This window comes from Ambystoma mexicanum, chromosome 6p (genome assembly GCF_040938575.1).
Source record: "Ambystoma mexicanum isolate Mex_15411 chromosome 6p, UKY_AmexF1_1, whole genome shotgun sequence".
Taxonomy (NCBI): Eukaryota; Metazoa; Chordata; class Amphibia; order Caudata; family Ambystomatidae; genus Ambystoma; species Ambystoma mexicanum.
The window spans coordinates 638,429,504-638,452,511 of record NC_090935.1 but is presented as its reverse complement, the minus strand read 5'-3'; the positions used below and the strand labels follow the sequence as shown (position 1 = coordinate 638,452,511).

Sequence of the window (23,008 nt, the reverse complement as noted above, 5' to 3'; positions counted from 1 at the left end):
GAAGCTTTGGAGATTCTGCAGGAAGGTGAGATGGCGTCGGACCACGCCATCACAGTGGCCATGGGCATCGCAGACGCAGGTTTCCGCCAAATAGACAACAGCGTTTGCCTTCACCACTCTGGTTGGCTCAAGGCCACCAATTTTCGCCAGGAGGACCAGACAAGGGTTTTGGACATGTACTTCGACGGGGACAACCTCTTTGGGAAAGCTGTGGATGAGTCTCTTCAGGCCATCAAAGCGGACACAGAGACTCCTCTTCAGGAGGAAAATCTACCCTCCCCTCCAAGGGTTTTGACAGAGGATCCTCTGCTTACCATCAACCCCCCCGTTCCTCGTCCTAGGAGAACAGGGGCCGCTCCAAGAACTTCTGAGGACGACGTCATTGTCGTCGGGGACTGCAAGGCGGCCCGTCTACCTCCAAGCAGGAATGAACCGGCCGGGACGACGGGCCCCGACCCCTGCACCCTGGTGGGAGACCAGCTGGCAAATTTTGTCAGCGTGTGGAAACCATCTCCATCGACCTTTGGGTGCAGGATGCTCTCGCCCGCTGACACACTTTAGAATTTCAACGTTGGTGTCCCCGAATACCACTGGTGGCCCGGCAGGAAAACCACATCCCTCAACTGCTGTTGGAGGTTCGGGCCATGCTAAAGAAAGGGGCGATGGAGCTGGTTCAAAGCGGCTCCGGGGCTCTGGAGTATACTCAAGGTACTTCGTCGTACGAAAGAAGACCGGGGGCTGGAGGCCCATTCTCGACTTGCGACGGCTGAACAAATACATAGTCTTAGAAGTTCTGCATGGTCCCTCTTCAACACGTCCTCGGACAGCTGGGAGAGGGGGACTTTCTGTCTTCTCTGGACCTGGAGGATGCATACTTCCACATCCCCATTCACAAGGGGTGCATTACCAATTCAAGGACCTCCCCTTTGGGCCGAAATCAGCACATAGGGTCTTCATGGAGTGTCTGGCCCCGGTGGCGGCCTATCTACGACTGCAAGGGATTCACGTCTACCCCTACTTGGACGATTGGCTCATCCGGGCCAGATCAAGGGAAGTCGCTGTTGAACACGCCGCAAGGACCGTTTGCTTTCTGACGGATCTGGAGGTCTTAGTGAACTACGCAAAGTCCTGCTTGACGCAATCGCAGGATGTGCTGTTCCCGGGGTCCCGCCTCGACAGTGTCATGCCCGGCGGCGCCATCGAAGGAGAGCATTGCGGCCATTCTGGGCAAGGTGCAACGGCTGTTAGCACTGAAGATCGCCACGGTGAGGACCATCAAGTCTCTGCTCGGCATGATGTCATTGTGCATCTACCTCATCCGACTCTGCAGAAGTTCCTCGACGCCTGTTGGATCGAAGTGTCAGGAAGTTTCCAGGACAGGATCATGCTTGACGAGGTCTTCCATCGAGCGATAAGGTGGTGGGGAGTGCACTCTCATCTGTCAGGAGGCGCAGGTTTCCAGACCCCACCACACCAGGAGACTCTCACGACGGATGCCTCCCTGGAGGGATGGGGAGCTCAAACCGGAAGTCTTCATGCCAGAGAAGAGACGTTGCACATCAACATTCTGGAATTACGGGCATTGTTTTGGGCACTCAAGTCATTCAGTCAAGGTGGTGCGGGTCTTCACAGAAAATACCACCATGATGTTTTACATCTGGAAACAGGGCGGGACCAGATCCAAGGAGGCTCAGGGCCTATGGCACTGGGCCATCGCCCAGGGGATGTTCCTCATTCCGTTTCATTTGGCAAGAGTAAAGAACACTGTTGCCAACTCCCTCAGGAGGGAGCTTCGCTCTTGCCACGAATGGGAGCTTCGGCAGGACCAAGTGGACCACCTGTTCCGCAGATGGGGCAATCCCCAGATCGATCTGTTTGCGATGGCAACGAACACCAAGTGCCGGAGGTTCGCCAGCAGGTTTCCCCAGCCGGAGTGCATGGGGGACGCATTCTCATTCCTCTGGGATGGCCTGTTTCTGTATGCGTTCCTCCGTTGCTTCTTCGACTCATCAATCAACTCAGTCCCGGTGCAGGATGATCCTAGTCGCACCAGCATGGCCGAGGCAGATCTGGTACTCGCACCTTCTCAGCATGTCAGCATCCCCTCCAGTCAAGCTTCCAGTGGTCACAGGTCTTCTCGCCAGGAAAGGAGGCGCAATTCTGCACCACGACCCATAATTGCTGAACCTGAAGGTCTGGCTCCTGCAGTGTTAGAGTTTGCGGGTTACGATCTCCCAGTGGACTGCAAGGAGGTGCTTGCCAAGGCCAGAGCATCGTCTACTCTGAAATGCTACGGACATAAATGGAAGAGGTTCGCCATTTGGTGCCATGCACAGAATATCGACCCTCTACAAGTCACGGCTCTGCAGGTGCTACCGTATTTGTTGTTGTTGGCCAAAGCTGGACTGGCCCATGCCTCCATCAAGGTTCATCTGGTGGCTATCTTCTGCTACACCAGATCTCCAGGATGGTCATCGTTATGGTAACACTGTCTGGTTAAGGAGTTTGTCAAAGGACTGTTCTGTTCGTTCCCGCCGGTGAAGGCTCCAGGCCCGGCGTTGGAACTCAATGTGGTACTGACTATGCTCATGGGCCCTCGATTCGAACCTATGCAGACAGTTCCACTGAAGTTCTTGCCATGGAAGACCATGTTCCTCGTGAGCATCATCTCTGCGCGACGGGTGGGTGACATCCAGGCCTTGTCCTGTAAACCACCTTACTTGACTTTTCACGACACAAGGGTGGTGCTGCGGACGCACCCCTCCTTCATGCCCAGGTGTCGTCGGACTTTCCTCTAAACAAGCCCCTGCTGTTACCTATGTTTTTTCAGACACCTTTGTCGCTGGCGGAAAGGACTTTGGGCTAGAGCGCTGAAGTTCTAGGTGGACCGCACAAAGAATTTTCGGAAGACGCCTCAACTTTTTGTGAACTTTGAACATGTGAACCATGGGAAGGCCCTCTCCAAGGCTTCCATTTCCAAGTGGCTCTCCGGCTGCATCACCTATTGTCACAGGTTGGCAAACCGACCGTTGCTTGGCCGTCCAAGAGCCCATTCGACCAGAGCGAGCGCTGCGCCTATGGCGTTCCTGTCTGGTGTGCCCCTGCTGGACATCTGCAGGGCTGCTACTCACCTTGACGAGATTCCAGGGGGGGAGTCCAGAGGCGGCCAAGCAGTGCTGTGCAACCTGTTCACTTGAAGGTGAGCCTGGTGAGGAGGTAAGAGATGTTTATGTTGAGCCTTGCCACCTCCCGTGGTTGTGCATGTGTGTACTGCTATGTATTCTTTATTCATGAGCATGTGAATCCATGCCAGACCCCATGCAGGAGAAGGAACAAGTTACTTACCTGTAACTGTTGTTCTCCAGCATGCATAGGTCTGGCATGGATTCACTTGGTCCTACTGCCACTTTACGTTCTACCAAATCTGAATATTTCTGCCAGAAGAGGGGCTTAGGTAGAGGGCAGTCATTGGCTAGGGGCAGTATGACCCAGAGCCCAGTGATTGGTTGTTAAAAAATACAGTTCAGAAATGAAACTGATTTCTTTATTATGTTACCGAGGATTCCCAGCCTGACGACGGGGAATATTCATGAGCATATGAATCCATGCCAGACCCCATGCTGGAGAACAACAGTTACAGGTAAGTAACTTCTTACTTGTCCAGTTACTTGGGCTGTTCTGGTTCCCTAAAGGCTTCCTTCTGAACCTATTGACTTTGGCAATGCTTATTCCCTTACCGGTTTTCAATGTTGAAAACTTTAATGCTGGTATAAATGACTGCCTGCATCCCTTTTGGAGAATCTCACTGGTTTTATAACCTATCAGTCTTTTCTGATCTAACCTTAACCTTTCCTTCCTTAAATAACTCAATACTACAAAGGTGTTCACAATATAACTGTTATACTGATATCACCTCTGAGTGCTGGAACATGTGAAACATATGAATGAATTACTCACCTGCTTCATTGTTCTCTTTTTTTTTTAATCCTAACTTGGGATTAATGTTACAAAGAATTGCTGCTTTTTAAATAATGCTTTAAAGATCTTTGTGTTTAAATAATTAATTATAACTTTAAGTGTGTAAGTGTTTACTTGGATACTTGTGTTTACTGATTTCATTGTACAGCTCTCAAGCTCACATTATCCTCCATAAAATAAGCCTGGCTGCTCAGTCACACTACCAACTTGTGTAGTACAGGCCTATATTAAAAGGTGGGTTACCTACTACCAAGAAATACATCTTGTGTAGTCCCACACCAGTTGGACTGGACAAATTCTTACCTAACAGCCATGATCTACTTTTGCATTACAGGAAGGTTTTTTTTCTTGCATTTCCTAAATCTCCCTAACATTTTTATCTTCATTTTACCATGTAATTAGCATAGATCTCCAGCCCAAAAAGTTGATTGTCTTGTAATTTAGTAATAGTTGTTCAGTCCTTTTATCAATGTAATAATTGCATTGGTAGGGCATATTTGAAATATTTGAATAACAATTCTTTCACGGTTCTAATTTGTTTTTATAGTTCTTTTAAATTACTTAATCATCTTCTCTGCTTCACTCTGAGCTATTGGAAGAAGTCACTTGTTCAGCGTGGTAGACATTTGTTTTGAGTGTTTAAGTTTTCATTCATTCATTTCCAAACATGATTTTACCTTTACTTCAACACATTGCTAATAGTCTGCTATCCCTTAGGCATGCTGTGGACCCAAGATTTGCCCCAGTCCTGATCAACGTTGCAGATCTGATAATTGGTGAGTAGTGTGACTTGCATGCGCTGGGCACCCGTGTGTTTTGAGCTGATCTTCCAAATGGTGTCAATATAGAGAACTAGAGACCCCCATCTCCCCACCCACCTCCATCCTCAAGGATGATGCTTGGTGCAACCATATCCAAAACACGCTCATGGCCAAAATCGCAAAGCTTTAAGATAAAAGAAAACTCAAACAATAAGCCCTCCTAATGCAGGCCCCTCAACCCACGACTAACCTCCACACACCTAATGCTGCGCCCAGCATGCCGCCCTTCCACTTCCAACCAGTGGACATAGCCAACCTAGCTAACATAGTCGAAAGGTCTCAAGCCTTCCAGTTGTAAGGATGACACCTGTCCAGCCTCTTTAGTTGAGGAGTGCGCAGAACCCCTACTTCTGCTCATTGCCGCCATTATTAACACCTCCCTTGTCTCCTGCACCTTCTCGAGCTCACTCAAAGAATCCTGGCTCTCTCCTCCTCCTTCGACCCAGCCACCCCCACTAACTACCGCCCAATCACCACAGTCCCTTTCTTGCTCACAATTATGGACAGTCGCTTATTTACAAATCCAATCCTTCTTAGAAGCACACCATGTCCTGGGTTCCAGGCAATCGGGCTTCCGCCCCAAACATGGCACAGAAATGGCCCACTTAGACCTAAAAAACCAACTCGATGTAGTCATCGACCAGGGCTCCCTCTCCTCTTACTACTCTCTCTGTCCTTTGAGCTGGTTGACCACGACATCCTGTGCCAACTATCTACCTCTGCACACTTCTCACCAGAGGCTACCAAATGGATTGCACCTTTCCTAGCCAACAGATCTACCTGTGTCTTTGCAGGAGAGTCCACTGCCCTCCCTCTCCCACAGCTCGTGGCTTCCCCAAAGGCTCTTGTGTATCGCCCACTTTGTATAACGTGTTTCTCCAGCATGGGGTCTGGCATGGATTCACATGCTCATGAATATTCCCCGTCGGCAGGCCGGGAATCCACGGTATAGAAAAAATCAGTATCCGTTTCATTTCTGATCTGTCTTTCTTAGTAGTAACCAATCACTGGTCTCTGGGTCATACTGCCCCCAGCCAATGACTGCCCTCTCCCTAAGCCCCGCCTCTGGCAGCCATCCTCAGATTTTTACTGCACGTTCAAGTGTTGGGAGTCCTCGTGCTGTAGCTCTCGAGCTTTTGCTGCGTTTTCGCACTTTTTTTAGGAGATTTTTCTCATTTTTTGGTTAAATAGAGCCTCAAGCTCCACCATTTCTACATCCGATCAACGGGGATCCGTTTTGGAGTTTTCTACGCCCCTCAAGGGTGAAGATTTCATCGAGTTACGCTTTTGGAGGATTCCAGAAGTTCAGAGGCCTACCCCGGACATGGCCCAGGAGAAAGGAAGCTCGACCCCCCGGAAGCTGTTCAGGACCTGCCCTGGATGCCAGCTTCAGAATGTTTTCAAGGAGGACGAGCATTCGTTATGCCTCTACTGCCTCCATGAGGACAAGACGCACACGGAGAAGGACTGTGCGTTTTGTGGGAACATGTCGGAGCGGAAAATGAAGGATCGCCACCTCCGTCTCGCCAACTGGCTGGAAGGGAAGAGCCCGTCAGGCGAGAAGAAGAAAAAAGTCTGAGCGGTCTTCTAAGTCCTGTGAGGGCGCCCCGGCGACGGGGGCCCAACAAAAGGCCAAACACCGCGAACACTGGGAGCGCCGAACGGTCGGGCTCCTTGGCTGCCAGGCAGGGCGCATCCTCCCCAGCGCCATCAACCACGAGCCAACGCTCTGGCTCGGGTAAGAGGAAGTCAGAGAACCCGGCGAAGCTTCTGGAGAGGCCCCGGTCGATCTCGAAGATTCCGGCAGAGGGGGAGCGAGGCTCGGACCCTCCCCCCAAGGTGTAGGCCCCAGGCGTACAGAAGGTGACGATGACCTTAATTCACCCTGCTAAGACCTCGATTGAGGATGTCGCAGCGGCCCTGGCTCAGCCTGTGGAGGCTACGCCAGTGGAGGCGACCTCAGGACCCAGAGTCTCCCTGCCACCGCGGAGGGAGTCGTCTTTCAGGCTCATTGAGAAGACCCCCACGAAGTCCTCGTTGGAAAAGGTGGGGGAGGGGCAGGTGGCCATCGTGGATATGGACACGACCTCTGAAGAAGAGCTCATCAAAGTCGTGGAAGAGGCCCAGCCCATCGGGAGGGATCCCGACAAGGGCGACGACGAGAGCGACGGTGTCGCCGACGAGGTTCCTCAAGGGAGTTGTGGTTCAAAATCGCCCCTCTGTTGGACTTCCTTCCGGACGCCAAAAGGGCGGAGGCCCTTGAAATCCTACAGGAAGGTGAGATTGCTTCGGATCACGCCATCACAGTGGCAGCGGACATTGCCGACACCGGTTTCCGTAAGTTGGGCAATGGCGTATGCCTGAGACGGTGAGGATGGCTCAAGGCGACGGATTTCCGCCAGGACGTACAAACCAAGGTTTTGGACATGCCCTTCGACAGGAACAACCTGTTTGGGAAGGCGGTTGATGAGTCCCTTCAGGCCATCAAGACAGACACGGAGACTGCCCGGGCACTGGGAGTGCTCCAACGACGACGGCTGTCCTTTCGGAGCTCTGGAGGCAGACAAGGTGCCTCCAAGGGATCCGGCAGTGGCTCCTCCACGTACCGCCAAGCGCCAAGATCTTCATCCCAGGAAGCCTACAGGGGACACGGCAAGTCAGGTGGTGCCCGTCGTCGACAGGGCGGTCAAGGAGGCAAGGCAGCCTCCAAACAAGATTGAACCGACCGTAGGGTCGGGTCCCTGCCGAAGCACCCCGGTGGGAGGCCGGCTGGCGAGGTTAGTCAGCGTGTGGGAGTCCATCTCCACCGACAGTTGGGTGCTGGACGCCCTGGCCCAAGGGCACACCCTTGAGTTCCAGAAGAAGTGCCCTCGCGTTCCACCTGTGGCCAGGAAGGAAAATCACGTCCCTCAACTACTGTTGGAAGTAAGGGCGATGCTCAAGAAAGGTGCCATTGAGCTCGTCCCAAAGAGGCTTCGGGGCTCCGGAGTTTACTCAAGGTACTTCCTCGTAAAAAAGAAAGGAGGATGGCGCCCCATCCTGGACCTGCGACGACTGAACAAGTACATCAAGGCACAGAAGTTCCGGATGGTCACCCTCCAGCACGTGCTGGGACAGCTGGAGGAGGGCGATTTCTTGTCATTGGGACTTGGAGGATGCGTACTTCCACATCCCCACTCTAAAATGACACCGAAAGTTCCTCAGGTACGTGGTCCAAGTGCGGCACTACCAGTTCAAGGCCCTCCTGCTCGGATTGAAGTCAGCACCCAGGGTGTTCACCAAGTGCCTCGCACTGGTGGCGGCGCGGCTGCGCCTACAGGGGATCCAAGTCTACCCCTACCTGGACGACTGGCTCATCCGGGCAAGGGAGCTTGCCGTGGAGCACACTGCGAAGACCATCCAGCTGCTCATGGACCTGGGATTCTCCATCAACTTTCCAAAATCCCACCTGGTTCCATCGCAAGTCGCCCTGTTTCAGGGAGCCAAGCTTGACACAGTGGCGCGGCTGGCCTCGCCGTCGGAGGAAAGGACCAGGACCATTCTGGGCAAGGTGCAGCGTCTGCTGGCCACGGACATGGCCAGGGTAAGATCTATCAAGTCCCTCCTCGGGATGATGTCCTCCTGCATTTATCTGGTGCGCCTTTGCAGGCTTCGGATGCGCCCCTTACAAGAGTTTCTCGACGCCTGCTGGGTCCAGTCGACGGGCAGCTTCAAGGACAGGATCCCTCTCAACGAGACATTCCGTCAGGCGATCCAGTGGTGGGGTACCCGCTCTCATCTGTCGGCCGGCACGGACTTTCAGACCCCAGCTCACCAGGTGATGGCAGATGCCTCCCTGGAAGGTTTGGGAGCGCACTCCGGAGATCTTCACGCGAGAGGCCTTTGGCTCCCGGAGGAGAAGTCGCTCCACATCAACATCTTGGAGCTCCGCGCAGTGTTCTGGGCCCTCAGGTCTCTTCTTCCGTCCCTCAAGAGCAAGGTGGTGAGGATCTTCACCGACATCACCACCACGATGTTCTACATCCGGAAGCAGGGCGGAACCAGATCCTCTGCCCTATCCAAGGAAGCCCAGGATCTGTGGCATTGGGCCGTCGCCCAAGGGATGTTTCTGGTGCCTTTTATCTGGTAGGGATAAAAAACACCATCGCCGACTCACACTCAGCAGAGAGCGGCGCTCATGCCACGAGTGGGAACTACGCCAGGATCAAGTGGATCGACTCTTCCGACGATGGGGCGAATCCCAGATCGATCTCTTTGCGGTGCCGACGAATTCCAAGTGCCGGAGGTTCACCAGCAGGTTCCCCCAGCCGAGGAGCATGGGCCATGCTTTCTCGTTCCCCTGGGACGGCCTATTTCTGTATGCGTTCCCTCCGCTGCCGTTGCTGCTCCGGCTCATCAACCAGCTGAAGAGGTCCCGGTGCAGGATGATCCTCGTTGCACCGGCGTGGCCGAGACCGATCTGGTTCCCGGACCTTCTGGACTTGTCAACGTCCACACCAGTCAAACTGCCGACGGACGCAGATCTTCTCTCCAGAGAAGGAGGCGCCATTCTTCACCACAACCCGGAGTCGATGAACTTGCAGGCCTGGCTCCTGCAGCGCTAGAGTTTGGAGGGTACGACATCCCGGCCGACTGCAGAGAGGTTCTTGCAAAGGCCAGGGCGTCCTCAACTCTCAAGTGCTACGGACCTAAATGGAAGAGATTCTCTGTCTGGTTCCGTGCACAGAAGATTAATCCTCTGCGGATTCCGGCCCCTCAAGTATTGCCGTACCTACTGTCATTGGCCAAGGCTGGATTAGCTCACGCCTCCATCAAGATATATCTGGCCGCCATCTCACGATACACCAGAACTATGGGACGGGCGTTCTTGTGGTCTCATCGACTGGTGAAGGAATTTATGAAAGGATTGTTCCGATCATTCCCGCCAGTGAAGGCCCCTGCCCCGGAGTGGGAGCTCAACGTGGTGCTGACCAGGCTCATGGGGGGGGGGCCCATTTGAGACTATGCATTCGGCACCGTTGAAGTTTCTGTCGTGGAAGACAGCGTTTCTCGTGGCCATCACCTCCGCACGACGAGTGGGAGCGATCCAGGCCCTATCTTGCAAGCCGCCATACTTGACGTTTCACGACACGAGGGTGGTGCTGAGGACGCAACCCTCCTTCATGCCCAAGGTGCCGTCGGACTTACACCTCAATGAACCCTTGGTGTTGCCAGTTTTCTTCCCGTCTCCTTCATCGCCGGCTGAAAGGACTTTGCCTCGCTGGATGTAGCTAGAGCGCTGAAGTTCTACATGGACCGCACGAAGAGTTTTCGGAAGACATCACAGCTGTTTGTGACCTTTGGGACTGTGAATCAAGGGAAGGCTCTCTCGAAGACTTCCATTTCCAGATGGCTCTCCGGCTGCATCATGCACTGTCACCGGTTGGCAAACCGACCGCTGCCCGGCCGTCCGAGAGCCCATTCGACCAGAGCGATCGCTGCTACCACGGCGTTCCTGTCTGGTGTGCCCCTGCTGGACATCTGCAGGGCTGCGATGTGGAGGTCGACGCACACCTTCACATGATTCTACTGCGTCGATCGGGACTCCAGTGAGGAGTCCAGGGTCAGCCAAGCAGTGCTGCGCAACCTGTTCGCTTAAGGTGAGCCTGGTGAGGAGGTAAGAGTTGCTTAATGTTGAGTTTATGTAATGCTTAATGTTGAGCCTTGAAACACAAAGGGTTTTTTTGTATTTGATGACCTCTAAAAAAGTCAAATTTACATTCCTACCGTGTATTCATAATACATATTAGCACTCAATCACGGTCTATGGAGAAGAATTTATGTTGTACCTATTACATATGTATATTTAGTACACCATATACCTTTAACAGCACTTGCTGGGGGCCGTCACTCTACAGAGAGATATGGGACCCCCAGTCTAGAGGAAAAAATATAAATAACGGTAACTAATTCCGCTTCGTACAAAAAGAAAAAATACATTTATTAAAAATCAGACTTAGTGTTTTAACAACAATAATTCATAAGAACAAATTTAGAAAAATTGTAGGAAAAAATGGGGCATTTTACATTAGATAATGCCCGGTACTAGATTTTTTTAGGGCTTTCTATGCAGCACGTTGTATATTGTTTAATTTTATTTAAACAACGTAATGCTAGCACCTATAAAGATCTGACACCTCTTGCTGATCTAACACACCTAAGGATCCTAACCAATAAGGTCCTTGCATATAAACACAATAACACAGACCTATACTTCAGGTCACATTAAATTCTCATTGATTATGTCGAGTTGTTTTGTGACATAGATCATAAGAAAGCATGAGTCCAGCTCATACTTTAATAAGGTCGACCGGTTTCATAAACTATATGTCCTGAAGAAGATGACCTAAACAAGTGTGGTTATGAAACCGGTCGACCTTATTAAAGTATGAGCTGGACTGAAGTATAGGTCTGTTTTATTGTGTTTATATGCAAGGACCTTATTGTACGAAGCGGAATTAGTTACCGTTATTTATATGCAAGGACCTTTTTGTACGAAGCGGAATTAGTTACCGTTATTTATATTTTTTCCTCTAGACTGGGGGTCCCATATCTCTCTGTAGAGTGACGGCCCCCAGCAAGTGCTGTTAAAGGTATATGGTGTACTAAATATACATATGTAATAGGTACAACATAAATTCTTCTCCATAGACCGTGATTGAGTGCTAATATATAATGTTGAGCCTTGCCACCTCCCGTGGTTGTGCATGTGTGTACTGCTATGTATTCTGTTATTCATGAGCATGTGAATCCATGCCGGACCCCATGCTGGAGAAGGAACAAGTTAATTACCTGTAACTGTTGTTCTCCAGCATGGGTCTGGCATGGATTCACATGCGAACCCTCCCGCCTACCCCTCTGCGGCTCTTCACTTGGTCATACTGCCACTTTACGTGCTACCAAATCTGAGGATGGCTGCCAGAGGCGGGGCTTAGGGAGAGGGCAGTCATTGGCTGGGGGCAGTAGGACCCAGAGACCAGTGATTGGTTACTACTAAGAAAGACAGATCAGAAACGAAACTGATACTGATTTTTTCTATACCGAGGATTCCCGGCCTGACGACGGGGAATATTCATGAGCATGTGAATCCATGCCAGACCCATGCTGGAGAACAACAGTTACAGGTAAGTAACTTGTTCCATACCAAACCCCTCTGACCATCTAGATGCTGTCGGCATCTCATACACTAACTATGCGGACGATGCACAAATCCTCATACTCCTCTCTGGACACTACCCCACAGACGCCTGTCACATCAATGCCATCTACGAAACCATCCAGTCCTGGATGGCAGCACACAGCTTATGTCTCAACGATGATAAAACTGAGATCCTCATCCTTGGCACAGCATCACGCCTGTCCAGATTACACCAGGACTACAAAACCTTCATTATTACGGCCACAAGATTTCAGTAGTAACGTCCGTCAAAACCCTTGGCGTCTTCCTTGACTCCCCTCTGACCACGACCTGTCAGGTCAACCACATTGCTGCCTCCTCAGGGTACACAATCAAACTAATCAATGCCAGCAAGCCTTTCCTCTCGTCCTAGAATCGACTGGAAATTGCATGAGCCCTCATAGGATCCAAACTGGATTATTGCAATGCCTTACTGTTTGGAACCTCAGAAAAAATCTGCACAAACTCCAAACCATCCAAAACAATGCTCTGTGGGCAGCACTTGGCATTGAAAGACATGCCCACATCTCAGAAGCCATATAACCAGCCTATTGGCTCCCAGTTATGGGCAGAATTAAATTCAAGACACTATCACCTACAAATGTATTTCCAACGAGGCTCCCCAATACCTCGCGGACACCATCAAAAAACACTTATCTACCAGACGCACCAGATCCACCTAGAAACACTGCCTCCTCACACTTCGCTACAACAGGAAACGTACATGCGGCGCCAGTTTCCTAGCTCGTGCCCCAGCGCTCTGGAACAAATTACCACCTTACCTGCGAAATCAACCATGTCTTCAAGAAACACCTCAAAACCTTGCTCTTTAACTAAGATGTGACTCTCATGTAGCTTGTTTCCATCTCTAACTGGTACCTCCCGCCTCCCCTCCTTCGCAACTGGCGCCTAGATAACTGGGGGTTTTGTGCACGCCTACAAATGTACAAAATAAATAAAAATAAATTAGAAGTCTGAATACGATACTTTTATTTTGAGTTTGCCGTCTGGTTTCGCAGTGTCGCTTACTCATCTGTTAAGAAACCTATCACCATTTTCTGCTTGAGAAATGCAACACATCTTCTAGTTTCCCAATACATCAATATGATCAATTCTGACACATTCATCATATATTTAAAATTAAACAATTGTGCTAATGTGTGGTGTGGACAGTGGCACAATATGAACATATTCTTGATTTAAATCCCTATTTAAGATACTTGCTGACATTTGAATGAAATCTTATTCTTTGTCACTGACATTTTTTGCTTTAGAGATTCTTAGTTCAGTCTCAAAATGTGTAAAACATAAAGTTTTGTATAATATGTGACTTACAGTACACTAGTTGGCCTACCTAGTCTTCCATGACTGGGCGGATTAGCACCATCGATTGATTGCACCTCCATCCTCACCATATTTATTATTTTGCCTCACATTTTGTCAAATATATATAATATATATTTTGTGTTGTATTATGTTATGTACTGTGCTGGCTGTTTTATGTCTCAAGGAGCTCTAGCAACGGATGAACAATACCAAACTAAAAATCAACCCCGACAAAAATGAAATCATGATTGTTAGGGCAGTTTTTCTGAAGTTCAACTGACAGTACAAGACTCCACTCTTAGTATAAGGCTGTTCCACCTGAGTATATGGTAACGTAGACAGAGCAGCCAGACTTCTCTTCGGCGGGACAGAGGGTTGTAGGAAAGTACATAGAACCTGTAGGACACCAAGGGTTCAATAGAAACACTGACAACCAGAAGTATTATAAAAACGAAATGTTTATTTTAAATAGAAGTAGGTCAAGTTAAGTCTTGGAGTGAGTACTGGGCATAGTCATAAACACATTTATAAAAACATACAACTATGCTTGAAGGTACACAGACCAAAGCATACAACCTTATTTAGAATACCTACCAGTAGTTATAGGGAAGTCGAATCAATAGTTACTTTTATATTACTTTCAGTAATACAAGGGTGTTAGAGCCTAGCATTTGTACCATGACGGTCAGCAAGAAATCGCTCAGTAAACCAACTGGACAATGTACTTTTCTGAATAGTCAACACTTATTCCAGCAATAGTAAAAACCTAGAACTCTGATTCAGGATACCACATAGTTATACTAGGGGAGTTGGACCTTATGGGGTAATCTACAATTACATCTACTTTTTAGCTCAGTGAAACAGCCTAAGATCAGTAAAAACTTATTACACTATTTCCGTCGGGATGGTTCAAGGCAGACAAAGGTTAGCTACACCTAAGAACACAAAGAATTTCAAGAATGGCACAAAGCTAATCTAGGCAGGTAAAACCTAATGTTGTAATATACTATTACAGTTTGATTTTTAGATCAGTTCAACACAGATTAAGGCAAGCAATAACTCTTTAACTTGTTTTAGGATGGCACACAACTAACCGAAGGCAAGTAAAACCTATACACTTTTCAGAAGTAGCTATCAGCAACTTAGAGGTAAGTATAACCTAAGGCAGACTTATTCTGGACAGGCTAACGGCAAGTTAGGGTAGGCAAAACTTAATGGGCGACACGCATACATTTATATCCTAACATAAACCGTAAATTGGAACCAACAGCATTACTTTTGGGTAGTGGGGTACCCAATTCACAGGTGAGTAAATTAACCTGCTATCTACTTTCTTTTAGAATGGCTAGACAGTTTCTAAGGAAAGTAAGACTTTGAGTACACTTATTCAGAATGGCACACAGCTCTTCCAGTAGGTAAAACATATATATACTTTTCAGAATGACAAAACATATCTAAGGTAAGTAATGACTTTACATATACTTTTACAAGTGGCAGAACACTTTCAAGGTAAGCACTTTTTTAACTGTTCACTCTGAGCTACAGTTACCAACTAAATCTTTCACAAAGTACACTTTTCAACACTTGTTTTACTTTTCAATTCAGACCCCTTTAAGTATCCAGCCATTCTATTGCATGAGGTATCTCAGAGGCCGAATAGGGCCCCAGTGGTCTAGAAGCCAGCTGTAGGCATGGTGAGATAGGGCTCAGTTGCAGTAAAGAGTTCCAGAGGAAGACTGTTCAAACAAGTAAGTATTCTACTTTCAAAGTTAGTTGAGGCTCCTTGGACTTCAGATAAAACACCATAAAAGGATTCCAGCAGGGGCCTGGTTGAACTGGACGAGAGGACTCCCATTCACAGGAAACACCCCCGGACTACACAGGAATCACAAGAGACTTATGTAATGTAATGCGCAAGCCAACACAGTACTTCAACACAGAAGAATAGTTTGCAACAGGAGGACTTCAGGATCTGCAGCCAAAAACCCAGACGCTTCATTCCGTATCATGAAGACAGAAGACAGGACCCTGGATGGGCTTTTTCAGCAAAGATTGACGCAGAAGGCTCCAGGCAAGAGTCTTCACGGCTGAATGCAGCTCTGTGGATTTGGCGCCCTTTCAAGAGCCAGAAGAAGACAGAATATTTGTGGTCAGATTCTCGTCGTTTGCAAGGTCCAGCACTCTGGTGAGGGGCCTTTTTGGACTCGATTCACTTCTCTGGAAGTCCATCAGGATGCCCACAAAGTTTCAGCAAGATTCGGAGTTTGGAAGACCGTGCACCGCACAATGGCTCTAGGTCCCCAGGGTATTAGGGTATTGCAGCCCTGCAAGGGCGCAACATGATGCGGTATGGCTCAAAATGCAGGTTGTCTTGAGTCTAGTGGGTCTCAGCAGGCTCTGGTCCAGGGTCGTCGTTTTCAGAGTCCCCAGTTCGATTGGAAGGAAGGGTAACCACAGGCTCCGGTTACGCAGCATGCTCTCTGTTTGCTGGAAATTGTCTCAGCTGCATTTTCTGCATCATCCTCTTCGGTTTCGGTTCCAGAGGTCAACTACCTCTTTAGCTTCCAGGAGCAGACTTTTATGCAGGAACCCAGCCAATCAAACAACCATGCAACTTTCAAACTTGGGGGTTTGGCAGTACTTTCAGGACAATTTGAACTGGATTCTTACAGTCCGGCTGAAGGACTGCAGAGCTTTGGACTCCTCCCTCACTTCTTCAGACACTCTGGAGCCTGGTTATGGAATCAACAGGATTACAGTTAACACAGAGGATTTTTCCACCCTGGATGTCAGGGGAAGGAGCAAGAAATGACAAGGAACGCTAAAATGGCAAAAAAAAGAAGACCGGGGCCATTTTGGTAAAATGAGCACCCATGGGTGCCTTTACTGGGGCTATGGAAACAGCCTGTGGTAAAGGTGCACCAAATTAATAAAAAGGTTCACTGCCACAAGTCATTAAAGGTACGTCTGTCCTTGTAACATAAATGTTACATTTAGAATGAGAAAGGGGATGGCCAGTATCTCCCATCACTCCACATTAGGTGTTGATTGCTAGTCACACCTAAATAAAATATAAAAGGGATCCAAAGATCCTTTCTACCCTTGGGAACTGTAGTTCTCACAAGGATAGCCAGAGAAAGTTCAAATGGGAGCCCCAAGGTCAACCCAGTAACAATAGGCAATATGTGTCAAAAGTAGTCAGAGGATAAAATTAAAGAGACACTGTTTAGAGTTTTAAAAATGACACCCATAAAAAAAGAGTAAAAGGCTGAGTGTGGAAAAAGGTTCCCACTCACTGCGGTATAAGGAAAAATCTACCAGTAAAGCAAAATGTTCTGGGGTTGACACAGGTCAGGAAGGTTTATCATTGCTATCAAAATCGTACCCAACAATGATTACACCAGAAGACAGAGGAAACAACCAACTCATTCCATGACCGACAACTGGGAAACCCACCAACACCATCCAAAGCTGTAAATAACCTTGGAATCCTCCTGGACAACAACCCCAAGTGAATGGAATAATCCAAAAATGCGTGCGATGGACAGCCTAGGCTGTGCATGAATGGGATAAACCTGCTTAAAAGGTGAGGGTTATGGGACTAGAGGCAGAGTCGACCACTGGAAAGAACACCAGACAAGGAAACCATGAACAAAGCTTGTTGTATCCACCTGGACTTTTGTATTGCCCGGGGAAGCCCTGCTGCTGTGCTGAAACTCCTTTTTCTGATCGACAAGAGAAGCTCCAGAAGGGACGACTTACCTTGGGTTAGTGGGACCAACTAACCCAGAGGCGAACTCTGCTGGACCATCTTCCCAAACTGGCTGTACTTCTTTGCTGCTGCAGAAACCGAGTGCCAGGTGTCGAGAATTCCGTAATTGAGTGCAATGTCTGCAATCAGGCCAGAAGCTCCGGGAGTCTCCTAAGGACCCTCCAGAAGCAGGACGACCAGAGCTAGAGTCCCCTCACCAGAGTGCAGGACTTAAGAAGTGAAGGAAGACTAACCGGCATTCAAGATCCATGGTGGTACTGTTTACCGCGCGCTGAAATCCCAAAGTGCTGCTGATCCATAAAGAGCATGTAGCTGCCGATGACCTCCAAATTGCTTCCGCAGAGTCCCCAGACATCCCCACTGTTGTCCCCTTGACTGAGGCTGAGGAACCCAGGATCTGCATAGTTGCAACCAGACAGAAGCCAGCTGGACCCTCTTCTTCTAAGCAAATGTACTGTTCTGACTTGGGGTACTTACCTCAGTGTCAGTAGCATGCTCTTCACAATAGCTGCTTTGCTAGAGTTTATTTCAGCTCTACCCTTCATAAGTGTAACAGCTTGTGACCCTATATTGATTTTTTTCTTCAACAAACTCTCTAACTTTGTGCAAGACTTTGCTATCTAAGAAGTGCCTCAGCTCCATAGACTTTCCTCCAATTGACTTTGGCTGTCCTGGTTCCCTGCAGACTCTGGTACTTACTGTCCCTCATAGGTGATAAATTGGTTTTAAACTAATATTGCTGGGAAAGGTTTTTATCTAGACTTCATTGGAAGATTTAAAGTGCTCACATGCTCTGAGAACCTGGTTAACCTTTTTTCCTTCCTCTAACCTTTCCTTTCCACAAATCTCAGATTCTACCAAGTGTACTAGTGATATATAAATGCCATTACTGTCCTAGGTAGTGAAGTCACCTCAGGATGTAGGAAGTGTGTAAGCAGCATCTCTAAAGATTCTGGAAAAGTATCTTAGTGTATTTGATTGCTACATATATTGCCCTTTTTAAGGAATGCTTATTTAAAATAAATAAATATTGGTATCAAAAACCTTGATTAGAAGTGTCACTTAGCTACTTGTATTGGTGGATTTCATTGCAACAGCTCTACATTCACATTTACCCCTCTTGAGATGGGCCTGCTGCTCAGTGTAAGGTAGGCCCTAATTACAGGTGTACCCCTTAATTATATGGGTACCCCTAATCACTCTCACACCAGATTAAAGTTCACCTCCCTAGGGAATTACGGCCAAGAGTCTATCTTGCAAGGATAACAACTTGCTGTAGTGGCATCTCTGGATATGGGCATGGCTCCATCCAAAAACGGTCCTTCTTCCCTACAAAGGGTGCTGCAGTCTTCCTTCCTTCATGGCCGGCGATGTCTGTTTTAGAACATACTGCTAGCATATGCAAGAATACACTGTAGCTCTGGTTTTGCATCATTTTGCTACATTATTAACTTTTATATATAAAAATATTTTCCTGTCATGCTCTCCATATTTCATTCATTCGACTGATCTTTTTTATCTGGTCTTATAATCTCCTCAAAACCTTGTTTTCCATAATTCTGTATTGTGTACATGAGCCTCTTAGTCTGCCTGGGCTTTTTGACAGACGGCAAACAGCTGCTGAGTTACGTGCTGGCCTGCCAGAGCTAGCGAACACCACAGCAATGCCTGTAGTCTATTTTTAGCGTGGGCCACATTCCTTTTGACCGAGAGCCTGCTTCTACTGTGCTTTGAGAAAAACTAAATAGAATTTTACATTTACCAATTTATTCAGCTAATAGTTATTTGCACCTTATATTTAAATAACTGCATCCTCTTTAGTGCCCCTCCTCCCCCTGGTCTCTTGTAGTGCTTAGAAACAGTTAAAATAAGTCTTGCCTAATTCAAAATCGCTTGGGAATGAAGGAAGGCGCTAGCTCCTTCCCAACATCAGTCACACTACCAACTTGTGTAGTACAGGCCTATAACAATAGGTGGGTTACCTAATACCAAGAGGACAAGGGTAGTGTAGTCTCCCACAGGGTTACTACATCAGTTTTTGCCTAACACCTCAGAGGTGATCACTTGTGTTTAGACTGTTATTGCTGGGAAAGGTTTTGTCTAGACTTCATTGGAAGATTAAAGTATACTCGCATGCCCTGAGAACCTGTTTAACCTTTTTCTTTTCTTTAACATTTCCTTTCTGCAACCTCAGAATCTGCAAAGTGTACTAGTGATAGATAAATGCCATTGCTGTCCTTGTGAATTAAGTCACCTCGGGGTGTAGGAAGTGTGTAAAAAGGATCTCTAAAGAGTATCCACTAAACTTATGCTGATTCTGGAAAAGTAATTTAAAGTTTTATTTGATTGTTGCATATCTCGCCCTTCTTAAAGAACGCTTATTTAAAATGTGATGTTAATTAAATAACTATTTATAACTGAAACCTTGGTTGTAAGTGTTACTTGGCTACTGTTATTTGCTAATTTCATTGCTGCAGCTGTACAGCTCACATTTACCCCTCTTGAGATAGGCCTGACTGTTCAGACACACTACCACCTTGTATAGTACAGCCCTATACCAAAAGGTAGGTTACCTAATACCAAGTGGACAAGTGTTGTGTAGTCTCACACAGTGTTACTACATCAATTCTTGCCTAACACCCACCTCTCCCCAGCCGCTCTTCTGGAGCAGAAACTCTGGTTCTGCCTTTTCTCCTCAAGGTGGACCACCAAAATCTGCAGACCTGCGATGGACCTACTTGTCAGCCATACGAAGGGGGCAGGAAACCCTAAGACCTGAGAATGAGACTGACAAAACTCCTGGAAAACTTGTGGAAATCGTGCATGTGAGGCCTAAGGGGGAACCCAGTCCCAAACCTATAAAGACATTTTGTTTAGACGCTTCACTGATGGACATTTTACAAAAACAATAGTGTCAAAGGAACTACCCACATCTTGGAGAAAATATCCATCCTTGCTCCTCATCTTGGTGAAGATCCTTTTGTGAGTTGTTTTGGGCATCCTTTGTACATATGCCCTATATCAATTCTTATTTGAGAAATATATTGTCTGGCTGGACATTTCATCCCCATCTCAGACATGCCCATGCTCTTTCAGAAGAATGATATAAGCGCAGGTTTTTGAAATTGAGTTTTATTGAAGAAAAGTCGTTTTCTGATGTGCTTCCTTATTGAAGATAGATCTTTTGTTTTCTACCATGTATACATAAAGAATAGGGGACCTGTAATATTCTGCCCTGGATATCCAGAGATTATATACAGAGCAAAACAAAAGCGAGCCCAGGGCGAGAACATTTAATAGAGGCACACTGCCTTCATAATTTAACCCTGAACCAATCGTTAGTCTGAAGGAATGAATCGGATAGGGTATGGATGTTTGCATTACAAAATCCACTCTGTGGAGGTTGACTAGAAATTATATGCCCAATTTGGTCAAGTCTTCCATAAGATCATCTTTGGTTGAAATAGGCACATAATTAGCAGTAAAAACTGTTGTTGGTTCTTTCCACTAATTGATTATGACAGAGGCTTTGTAATCACAACACCATGGCAACTAATAACTACTTTGTACCGTGAATAGTAGATATCAATGCATTAGCTTTGTTATGATAAACCAGATTTGTCTGATTTGACTGTCAATCACCCAGTCAATCCTATCCCTTGCAGTGTCCCATCAGCCTCCCAGTACCAGCCGATAACCACGTTAGTGTACCATTTTAACCTAGCTGTAAGCCACGAGTTCCCCAGTTTCAAATGCATCTCTACTACCAACCCATCTCCATTCCCTCCATCTTGGTTTCTGATTTTTCTTTCCATTCTTACTCTTACATTTGTTTTCAGTCTGATTTCTGCTACCCTGCACACCATAGTAACAATAATTGGTGTTTTTATTGCACCACACACTAGTGTTAATCAGTTTGTCTACTTGTTAACAGGTGGTTCAATAACCATTCTTATAGCCCACATTTGTGGTACTCTGTTGGCAACCTCAGAAGGATGAAGACCAGAGTCGGTCTGGTGGAGATTCAAACCTTTGTCTATGTGGCAGCCCCTGATTAGAGGCAATGTTCTCTATGTGTAGAGCTATTCATCCACACTCTCTGCCAGTTACTGTGCACAGTTTTCATCCAATCCAAGTCTAGTCTTGTTCCGATCCTGCCGTCCACCTCCTCTTTATGAAGGTTTCTTTAATTGTAAGTCTGGACACATTCTTGCGCCAATGCCCATTTCCTCCGTCTGTAGAATGCTTTTCATGATTTACTGTGCATTGTGAAATATTGATTCCAAACATAACCTTTTACAGAGCTATCTTTACTGCATAGAAAGTCAGTAGAAGGTGTGTAAATGAGCATGTTGTGATTTTCATTTATTTCATTTTTTGAATCTTAGATATCTACTTGCCTGTTGTTGGAAAGTCATCAGTCATTGATAAACAGTTTTTAAGGCTACAAGATCTCATCGAAAAAGAAATGGATTTTCAGGAAGAACTGATGGAGGTTTTAGGGATGATGGATACACTGTTTGCAACCATGACAACGAAAAAAGATACACTTGTGCTACAGCCCAAATCCAGTGACATTTCTAAAGACCAACCACAGCACGAGTCTAGTATGGATATTTGATTCTGCACCACTCTGGTTGAACAATCGTTGATCTGCTGTGAAGAACTACTTTTCCACACTGATCCTTTTCACAAAATGTGCAGTCTAGACAACTATCCTTTGCAAGATGTGATGTGAAGTGACTTTTAATTATTACTCATTCAATGACAAAACTTAAAAACAAAACGGACTAAACCCCACCCCCAGTTTTATGACATGTTGGTGCTATACTGAATTTAATGGGTTTTATGCTAAATATATTTTTGTTAGAACTTTTGAAATATATTTTGCAAGTCTGGTAAGTATGCATATGTCATTAATGTGAATTAATTGTTTCAAATGTCAATTTTATATTTACATTCACTTTCCCAAGCTGCCCTGCTACAAATGTTATTGCTGATAATTTTTGTACTTGTCCTTATGCAAGGGACACCGATAAACCACCATGGATTTACCAGAATTATGTTGCCCGTAGCTTCTTTTTCTCAAGCTAATTGGAAAATTAAGTATTTTTCATAATGCGCTCTTGATAAATCTTGGTCTTTGCTCTGTTGGCCCGAGAATTGTTTTCAGATATTGTGGGTATGACTTGCAAAATAATTAGTAGGATGAAAAAGTAAAATTGCTCATTGATTTGAACGGGTTCCTTAATCGTATGTACAAGCAAAACCGAGAGGAACAGTTTAAGGCCAATGTTTTATGTTATGATATTGCATTTGTATAGCGCCTACTGCCATTGGTATGGCCTTGAAGCGCTGTGGGGGCTGAATGCCCTTTGGAGGACCTTGGTCCAAGATATGAAGGAAGGATTCTAAAATGCGTGTGTGCATTTTATAGCCAGCACAAAGGTCGGTAAGGAGCAGCTAGGTCCCTGATAGCAGCCCATGGAAATCAGATGAGAGAATGGGTGCTGTGATGGTCAGAAGAGAATGAAAGACTGGTTATGTGTACAACTGGTTGGAATTTGTTCCTAGGACTCTGTTGCATTCTATTTGAGGTGGTGATGTGTGTTAGGGTGGGTGAGGTTGAGCAATGATTATTGCAGATGAATGCGGGTGAGTGGCTGTGACCCCAGAGGGATAAAGTAAAGTTCTGTTGTAATGGAGTGCAAGATGTACAAGTGAATCAGGCTAACATCTAGTTACAAGGTGTTGCTTGTGTAGCTTGTCTTAATGCCTGACTGGCATGTTTTCCATGGGGGGAGGTGCTACATACCACCTTATGTGTAAAGTTGTCCTGGGCAGACCCGGTCTGCTTTTCTGTTGGTTTCATGACATTTGGTTCTGCAAATAGAG

The 23,008-nt window shown here is 46.9% G+C and overlaps 1 protein-coding gene across 1 annotated transcript in view; it reads left to right on the top strand.

Annotated features, from left to right (window-relative positions):
- UTP15 (UTP15 small subunit processome component) overlaps positions 1-22,173 on the top strand; it is a 440,177-nt gene extending 418,004 nt beyond the window's left edge. The window contains exons 12-13 of the mRNA XM_069627496.1: positions 4,696-4,754; positions 21,502-22,173. Coding sequence (XP_069483597.1) covers positions 4,696-4,754; positions 21,502-21,734 — 292 coding nt within the window. The 3' untranslated portion in view covers positions 21,735-22,173. The remainder of the gene's footprint in view (positions 1-4,695; positions 4,755-21,501) is intronic.
- The last annotated feature ends 835 nt before the right edge of the window (positions 22,174-23,008 follow it).